This window comes from Arachis duranensis, chromosome 6 (assembly GCF_000817695.3).
Source record: "Arachis duranensis cultivar V14167 chromosome 6, aradu.V14167.gnm2.J7QH, whole genome shotgun sequence".
Taxonomy (NCBI): domain Eukaryota; kingdom Viridiplantae; phylum Streptophyta; class Magnoliopsida; order Fabales; family Fabaceae; genus Arachis; species Arachis duranensis.
In genome coordinates this window covers 102496604-102506608 of record NC_029777.3, presented here as the reverse complement: position 1 = coordinate 102506608, position 10005 = coordinate 102496604, and the positions used below count along the sequence as shown (strand labels likewise).

The window sequence follows — 10005 nt, the reverse complement described above, 5'->3', positions numbered from 1 at the left end:
AACTTTCATTGTGCACATTATATGCTTAGGTCATTGGCTCCCTATACTTTCTCTATTATTAATAAGTTCGGAGCAAATGAACCGAGTATCTATTTTTAACAAGATACATTAGTATCTTTATGACTTTAAGATATAGTACTATTAAGACTAAATATTTTTTCATTTTCTTACATTCTTTGAAAAGATTATTTTCATATCTAACGATTTGATGACCATTGGGATATTAAATACATGTGATTCGTTCATATAAATTTTTTAAGAATTTTCTCTGCATATGCATATTAATTATTATTTATAAATAAAATATATATATATTAATCGAAAAACACACAAGTATTTTTACATGATATAATAACATATAATTCTCGATGTGATTATGCTATTTTCTAAAATAATTTTAAAATATATATTAAAAATAAATTAAATAACATATATTTATTCATAATACATAATTAATTTAATAGTTAATTTTTTGGTACACATATTATTTTTGAATTTAAATACCTTAATAATAAAACAAACATCTCCTTTTAACCTTTGAGTATGATTTAATTTAATTTCTCCATCCTTAACTTAAGATGGTGGAACTGTGGTTGAATACCTACAAACCCAAGCATCCTTATAGACAAGTCCTTGGCTACAATAATAATTGTTTTGTGGGCTACAATGTCTGTGTTCACTACATATGCATAACCCTTCAAGAGCACATCCATCACTCTTCTCTAATTCCTTCCCAAACAATATTTCATCAGACCAATTACTAGAAAACACATTTTGTGGATCCAATTGTTGTTTTGCTTCAATAAACTTGTTGTAATTTGGGTACTTCTTATCCACTCCCAAGAATGCAATGTTCCTATTCTTACCCCAATGTGGCTTAGCTCCATATTTAAAAAACGCCATTTGTTCCAATTCTTCCCAAATATCTTGGTTTAATCGCGGAGTTAATGCGTCTTTGGCTCTATAATAATTGAAATCAATTACTATAGAGTCTTCAGATTGACCTAGATATGCATCCGACCCTTTGATATAACGTAAGAAAATGCCATTATAGTTGTCGGCTCCACAAAAAGATTGGGGGTTTAAGTCTCTGAGCTTTTTCACGTCGAAGACGAAGTCGCGGAAAAGAGAAGCCGGTAAGATTGGAGTGGTCTCAAAGAAGAACAAGCCTTTGATTCTTGGATCCCAAGGACATGATGTGTGAAGTGATTGGGAGTTCAAGCATGAACCTGAGGCTTGCATTTTGCTTTGGTAACCGATTACTGGATAGCCAGTGAAAAGAATGCCATCGTTCTTTAAACCATTTGCTGTAAGTTTTCTGTATGCTAACGTTGCTGCAGCTGTTGAGCATTTCCCATGCGCGTCTCTTGTTCTTTCTAACAAAGTCTCTGTTCATCATCATTCATGCATTTAGTTTGTATTTAGTGAAAACTCAAATACAGTTGTCTTTACCTGAAGTTATTAGTTGAGAACGGATAGACAATAGTTTAGTCAAATATATCAAATTATTTAACAATTTTTAACTAGTATCTTCATATAAAATCTATCTAATTAATTCAAATGCATTTAGGTATTCTTTTTAATCAATTGTTAATAAAAGAATACAAATTTAACAAAATAAATTTGGAATAGTAAAGGTTGCATATTTAAAAAACTTTAGAATAAAAGGGACATTTTGGTAAAGTTTTCATCAACAAATGTTGAGAAAATTAAGAAACAGACACTTAACAAAGTTTAGAATATCAAAGTTTTGCATATTTAATTAAAAAGAATCGCATAAACTAAAGTTTAAGGAGGGGGTAACTAATAACATACTTATATATATATATTAGTTATATAAAATTTATTGTATATATAAAGTAAAATCTTAAAAAAAAGAAGAGTGGTTAAATAGATCATCTGTTAATTATTATTAATTACCTGAAGCTCTAACTGCTTCGGGGATCAAAGTTGGATTATCTTGAAATCCAATGAAGTCAAAGACTGCATTACCAGAAGTATTTAAGGGAACCCTCGAATCGTATCTATAAATTGCAGTGTGTTGTGATGGATACCAAGTTATGTCTGCAAACTCATATTTATTTGCATGATCTACGTACAAATCTTCAAGACCAACATCGGACGTGAAATTGTAGGTTATGCTTCTTTTGAAACTTGGTTCCACTCTTAATGTTACCTATACAGGTTATAATAACATTGCTAATTCATCATATTTTATTAAGGATAAATACAAAATAATTAAATATGTACTAGCTATAAATTTTACATAAGTTGAAATTGTTGATACAAAATTTTTATGAACTATTGATAGGTCTTTTATTGATCATCTACTAATTTCTGCAATGACGAGGACACAACAAAGATTATTAAATACTCAAAAAAATATAATAATAAAAATAATTCTCAAATACTTGTTATTTTGTTTAATTTTCATTTGAGAATAGTAGAAGTATTATTTTTTGCAAAAAAAAAAAAAGCAAAAGCAACGTGTATTATAATGAAATTAAATCATCAATTTCGCTACGTTACCAACAGCGTTTCTGCTCACTTCTACCAACTCTTATTTATAACTGTGTTTAATAGAAGTGTCTTTGTGGATGTGTCTGATAAAAATATTTTTTATGGCTGTGTTTAATAGAAATGTCTTTATAGATATATTTTCTAAATGTGTCTCTTTATATATGTGTTTAAAATATAATAATTAATTATTGTTGGTAATAAATTGACAGATCGATAATATGTTGTTACCCTATACTTTTCCTTAAATCATACTTCTAGCAAATTCATTCACATCTCGTTTACGGTTGGATCAACATTTATTAAAAAGATAAACTAATTAATATAGAATATATCTAATTTCTTGCGCAACTGTTAGTATAATTGTACATGTTTTCTTTTATTATTATAGTTTGTCTCTTTTTAGGTTAACAAAAATTAAATTTTAGATCTAGAAGCGTTAATATCATAAATGATTAGGAAATTACGTTTTTTATTATGGGTTATATTAGATAACCAATAATTTTTTTAAAATCACCAATCAAATCAAAATACATTACACTTTTAAATTACTCACTTAAATTTTAATATTAGAATAATCATCTGCACACCTAATAAAATACATTATTTATATTGTTTAATATTTTCATTGTTTATATATATTTTTTCTTTTATTATTGATGGATGACAATTACTTTCAACTTTCTAGACACATCAAATTATTATTCATACTACACATTGTCGGTGTATAGAATGTATGGTTCTTTTAGACATTGATTAGCCTTTGATTTGAATGGCAAACAGGTCAAAATCTGTCCCATTGATATGTTTCACCAACAAGGCTAGACAAGGTAGAGTTTTGAGACCACCATATGGAAGAAAAATGCCTGTATCTGCTCGACTTCGTTTGATCCTCACTCACAGCTGGTCGCTCACACTCTTCTACGTCACTCTCAATTCGTAACTCACTCACTCCCACTCACAGTGCACACTCCTCCCTCATGCCTCAACATCGATCGAATCTCTGAATTTTTCTACTCTGTTCTTGACTTTGACTTTCTTTCTAAGTTAGGATTGTTGAATTTCTACTACTCTATTCTTGATTTTGAATTTTTGAGTTTCTTTAGTTAGGATTTTTGAATTTTTAAGACAGTAAAATTATATTGTCACTGTTGTTAATTTAATGTGAATATGTGATGTTGTTATGGTTTTCTGATTTTTTTTATTTCCGAAAATACTGATTTGGGTCCTTATTCTTGGAAATTATTTTTTAAACACAAAAAAAAAAAAGCTAGCACCAGCTTGCATTAGGCCGAACGCGATAGGAGGTTATTACACTAGGCAGAATGAGACAAGTTAGCTTTTTTTTTTTGTCGATAGATTGAACAACCCATAATCTTAAGTTACACAACATACTCACTCACACTAATATTAAAGATTCTATCACTGTCCAGCTATAGCTAGATTTCAAATCTGAGATGTGACTTCTGTGAGACCAACATATTGGCCATTAGTGCAATGCCTCGGCCACAAGTTAGCTTATCTATATACAAATTTCTGACGGGACAGGCGGGCTAACCCACTTACCACCTCTGTCATTTCAAACTAGAAGATCATATGAAATATTATTTTATTATCACTTTTTAAGTATTATATATCTATTTTAAAATATGTACCACCCTAAAATTTTAATATTACATTGATTATCTAATATATTTTGATATATATAATACTCTATTCTCAGTTAGCTTTTTAAATATTTTATTTAATATCAAAATATTGTATATCAATAATTATTTAATTTATTTTGACATAAATTTTATATATTAAATACATCAAACAAAATTATTTTAATTAACAGATATTTTATTTTAAATATATAAAAATTAAAAGAGATCGATTTCTGAGAAACCAACAAACATAAAAATAATTATGGCAGAACTAGCATAATAGACAAATAACCCTTTATATGGCATGATGAAACGATAATACCTAAATTACAGGATTAAACTAATGCGTACTCCAAAAATAGATGTTTAAGTTACTAATTAATTTTGTTTTATGAATAACATTCAAAATTTAAATTTTTAATATATTTATTATGTATAAAAATTTAAAAATTTTACTAAGAATAATCTCAACCGTATTTAAATCCTAAATTATATACTATACCTATGTACTAACCTTGGAGATAGCACCTAAGACACCGAGTGATACTTTGGCAGCATTGAACAATGGATTTTGTTCGTCCAACCTCAAAATCTTGGCGTACCCTTCAGATTTAGAAGCAGGAACAACAATGCTAAGCCCCACCACATGATCATGAACAGAACCACCTTTTCCCCACCAAGAACTCCCATGTGCCCCTGTGCTAATAAGTCCTCCAATTGTTATACCTGAAGAGACAATGCGAGGGGTTAAATTAAAAAGGATCATGGAAGCAAACATGCAATGACATGTTTTCTTGGATTGATATGAACTAATAAACTCGGATCTTTACAGAAGAGAAAAGGTGTCTTAAAATGTATTTTACAACTACATTTCGAGGAGGCACGTGAATAATTACATTTCTAGCAGAAATAAAGCGACTTCTTATATGAAAATGTTTATATTTAAAAATAATAATTTAGATATTAACTAGTAATTTTGTCAGTAACAATATTATGGAATTATAAATTTTTTTAAATAAATTGTATGTCTATATTTAATCTTTATTCTAAAATGAAAAATTATAGTGATATCTAACATTCTTGTAATAAATATTAAAACTTTTATCAAATTAAAAAAGAAAAAAATATATATATATAATGTTGTCAATAACCTCGACCCTACATAGACTTGGTCATAGTCTAAAATACTCAGAATTACGGAATCGCACAAAAAGACCATAGAGACAAAATCTCTAATGAGCCTAATGGAACCAGGGCCGAAAACTCTTGTGGCCCAAGGAGTCATTTATGGTCAAATAGCAGACGTTTAAGGATGGGTGATGGGCAGTGGAAGCCTAGACTAAGTAGCAATCATATTGCTTCTTAAACAAACTGCACCAAGTTTGAATCTCAGCTGAGACTGGGATGAGATTTGATAAAATCTCAAAGTGTGGGTGTGTGAGTGTGTGTTTTGATATTTAGGATTAGGGTTATCCAATCCACTTAACCAAAAAAAAAAGGATGGGTGATAGAGTCAACTTCTGTAGTTCGAAGTTGTCCAACACTCGATCAAGGCTTTAGCAGGTTAGGTCACCAGGTGTTGTTCAACGATCGATCGAGTTGTTCCACCAACGTCAACCAATGGTAGATCAGTTGTCTATGTTGGTCGAGGTCAATCAGTAGTAGGTCGACGTAGGCTAGCCATAGGACAATAAGTCAGGTAGATCAGCAGTAGGTCGATAGGTCGAAATAAGTTAATAAGTGTGTGGTCAAAGAGCAATCAATCAATCGAGGTAGGTAGTTAGTCGACAGACAGTTGGTAGAATAGGTCAACAAACTAGTCATCGGTCGACAAGCACGGCTGGTAGGAAGGCAGACGGTAGCTAATTCGGTATCGAAAGGATGGTGGTAGATCAATCAAGGTTAGGAGATGGTCAACTAATTGTTAGTGGGCATTGATCATTGGATAATCTTTAGTCGATCGGGCTTGATTGTCAGTTGCCGTCATCGGTAATTGGATAAGATAGGTTGTCGGGTTGTCGGTTGGTCAACATTGGTAGTTGTTTTAGGTCTTTTAGTGGATAATCAGTTAGTCTATGACCAACATATATTATCGATGGTTGGTTGGTAAGTTGGCGGTCAATCGATCGATGAAGTTGGCAGTCAGTCGATCGATGAAGTTTTATTAATAAGTGATCATTCGACGCTATTAATATATTTTTCTATAGAACTATTGGTTTCGTTTTTTTTTTAAAAACCTTTCAAAATATTTCTTTTTATATTAATATATAAATGACAAATTATTTGTTTTATTTGAAAATACAAAACAAGAAAAAAGATATATTCAGTAAGCGGAGAAAGGAAAGAGACAGAGAAAAAAAGAGTTAAAAAGAAAATGTTAAGTTTGAAAAATTTATATTTAATTGATGATTAAATATTATTAAAATATTAATTAAAAAACTATTAATTTGTTATTTGATTCGAATTATTTATATGATGGATCTGGTTTAGTGTGCAGGAAAATTAGTTTCAATAATGGATCAAAGGCATTGTAAGCCCAATTTGTTGTTTAATGTTAATTAAGCCTTGTGCAAAAAATTAATTTTAGTTTGAGTGGCTGAATGATGAATTAAGATGAACTTCAAAGCTAGCCCAAGAATCTGACAAGCCCAAGCAATCTCCTCTCTTAGTCCAACATCATCATTGATCCAAATTTAAAAAGAAAAGAATGGAGCAAGGGATTGGTTCGGTTACTCACTTTACTATTTGTGATTGGAATTCAAAATCCAATTTAGTTAATTGCATGCATAAGTAACCAAAATTTAAAATTAAATTGAGTTTATTTTACATTAAAAATTTTATCTCTTTTCTCTCTTTTCTATTGCTTTTCGATCATATCACATCCATAAGAAAAATAAAAAGAAGAAGTTATCAGAAGGCTATAGAAAAAAAAGGCTATCAAATAGAAAGGCTAGTGAAGATCTTTCTTCAAGAAGTGAAAATTTAAAGAAAGGCAAAGTAAGATATTTGCCATTGAAAGTATGATTTGAAAAAAAGTTTTAAGATTTTACTTGCCAAGAAAAGGAAGGATCTACCTCGGTAAAGGAGTACAAAAGTTCATTTTCATTTTTGTTCATTAAAGAAAGAAGATAGTCGCTGAGCTACACGTAAGAAGAAATAAAAATGGAAGGCAAGAAGCTGTCCTGGGTCAGAGGATCGTCAAGGGTCTGAATCCTTTCTTGGAGTCAAAGATAAGATCAAATGTTCAGATTGAAGGAGTTTGATGAAAAGGATTGAGAGAGATACATGCATGTTGGTTTTCGTTTTTTCCTCTCTCTTCTTGTCCGAACCGCTGCTCTTTGTTAGAGAAGAAGTTGCTAGGTTGGTTGAACCAATTTTAACCTTGGAAGCTTCCCCTTCTATATTAAGGGTGAACGACCAAGGGTTAAGATCAAGGAGAGTAAGCACAGAGTTCTCATAACTACCCGAGCTTTCTAAGTTCTTCTCCTTCAATGGTGTTCATTTTATTTTCTTTTTCTTAGTTTTGTCTGTTTGAGTCTCATGGTGAAAAAGGCAAACATGGTGAGATTTGTAAGAAAAAGCCCGTGAGAGAAAAAAGACAGTGATCAAAATTTAAAAAAAGTCATAGATGTCTCAAAGTTTCTTTGTACATCTTTCTGTTGTGTTTCATGATCCTGTTGGAATTTTCTTACAAGTTGGATTAGCACTTTGCGGTTGAAAGCTAGGTTTTGAGTCTTAGTCAAATTTAGATTGGGTGTAGAATCTGGATTTGTCCAAAATAGGAATGGATAGTTCATAAGGAGAAATTGGTGTTTGTAATATTATGAAAACAAGATATATCTGGTGTTAATTCTTCTTTCCTACCCCTTTCTCTGGTTTTGTTTATCAGGAGACAAAAACAAAAATATATCTCAACTCAATATGAGACAAAACAAAAGTGTCTCTCAACTTGACACGAGACAAAAAGTACAAATATCTCCTGAAGTTTCTTGAAAAGTCAGAAATTAATATTCAGCAAAAAGGGGATAAGATTCAACCCCCTTCTCTTAGCCACTGATTACCATCAGAAATGATTTTTTTAATTTAAAAAAATATTTCATTTTAATTACAATGAGAAAATATAATTTGCTCTATTTTAGTTGTTAAATTAGTAATTATTAATAATTAATAATAATACATAAGAAAGATATCATGGATGAAAGAAGAAGAGAGATAAGAAGGGGAGAAGGGGAAAGAGAGAATTTAATTTTAGAGAAAAGAAATTAGTTTAATTATAATTAATGTTAGGTGATAAATTTTAGTTGTAAAATTAGTAATATGTATTTTAATTTAATATTTTAATTTTAGTTACAATTAAAGAATATCATATTGTATACTTTGTATTGGTTGTCAAATTAATAATTAGTAATAATATATAAAAGAGTTAGAGTGAGTAAAAAAAAAAAAAGAGATAGAAAAAATAGAAAAAAGAAAGAAGAGAATTTTTTAGTTTTGAAAGAAAAAATTTTATTTCAATTACAATGAAAAAGTGATATGTGGCACATCTTAATTTTAGTTAATTATAAAATTAATAATATATAATAGATATGTATTATATTAAGCTGTTTAATTAAAGGGAGTCACTCTAATAAAGACGTTTAAAACATTTTTTTAAAGATATTTTTAAATAATTAAAATTTAACACATATAATCGATTAAATTGTATTATTTTTGTCAAAATTAGGCCAGACAAATTAATTTGACCAAAAAATAGTGAATCAAATTTTGAATTGGTCTAAATTAATATTATTTTTTATAAAAAATGACTACAATACCACTATTATAGAAAATGAATAANCATAAAGTTAGGATTTATAGTTTTCAATATATATATATATATATATAAAATAGGAGTATATTAGTTATTTTTTATAATAGAGATATTATAGTCATTTTTTATAAAAAATATTTAAATCGGTTCAAAATTTAATTTATTAATTTTTTGATTAAACTGATTTGTTTGATCTAATTTTAATAAAAGTAACACAGTTTAATTGATTATATGTGTTAAATTTTAATTTTTAAAAAATATATTAAAAAAAACATTTTTAATAATATCTTTATCTAAGTGATTCTCTTAATTAAATATATCAAATTATCTAAAATATAACAAATTTATAATAGCAACCGAGGCCTTGGATCAATGGCAGCATCACCTGCCTTGTTGGGAGCTGAATCCTCAATAAAAAATATAGAACCCATGTTAGTAATAGTAGTGTGTGTGAATGAGTGTATTGTATAATGTATAAGACCAAAAAAATAACAAAATCATAATAAAATTGGCGCCAATAAAACCATAAATATAGCAACTACATTTAAAATAACTCAACATATACCTTCCCAATAAGGTGAGACCACCAAACTGAACCCAGCAACTTCAAGTGCATCAATCAACTGCCGAAGGCTGACGCCGGCATCAACGGTAACAACGGCATTGGCAGTGTCGATTTGTATTTGAAGATTATAATGCTCTGTGCTGATAACAAAACTGCTTTGGACAGCTTGGTCAGGGCAGGCGAGCTTGGGCATAGTATGTGAGAATCTCGTGACCACTTTGGCTTTTAGATTGTGTTTGACCGCATAGGACACGGCTGCACGAAGCTCTTCTTCAGTTGTTGGGTAGGTTGCATTGAGGGCATAACAATCTTTTCTGTCACCCCATCTGCCGTAGGTGTTGTAGAGAGTACAGAGTGTTTGGTTGCATTGAAGTGGGGATTCTGGTATCCGAGCCTCAATGATTTGGATCATTGAAGGAAGCATGTGAGTGATAGCAAGAATCCACCAAATCCAAAAGCTAAAG

General features: G+C 29.9%; 1 protein-coding gene across 1 annotated transcript; it reads right to left on the bottom strand.

The window, feature by feature from the left end:
• Nucleotides 1-510: 510 nt before the first annotated feature.
• On the bottom strand, nt 511-10005 carry LOC107495150 (L-gulonolactone oxidase 3). Its single transcript, XM_016116244.3, has 4 exons — nt 9542-10005; nt 4681-4892; nt 1921-2176; nt 511-1388 (listed from the first exon to the last, which is right to left on the bottom strand). Exons 1-4 carry the CDS (start codon nt 9963-9965, stop codon nt 574-576), a joined length of 1707 nt encoding a protein of 568 aa, XP_015971730.2. The 5' UTR covers nt 9966-10005; the 3' UTR covers nt 511-573.

Excerpts from the sequence above, each read along its gene's own strand:
- LOC107495150 (XM_016116244.3), bottom strand. The coding sequence starts at position 9,965 with ATGCTTCCTTCAATGATCCAAATCATTGAGGCTCGGATACCAGAATCC. Across the intron at positions 4,893-9,541 it reads GGTCTCACCTTATTGGGAAG|GTATAACAATTGGAGGACTT; the intron begins GTATATGTTGAG and ends TTGTCTCTTCAG. Across the intron at positions 2,177-4,680 it reads TCTTAGGTGCTATCTCCAAG|GTAACATTAAGAGTGGAACC; the intron begins GTTAGTACATAG and ends TAACCTGTATAG.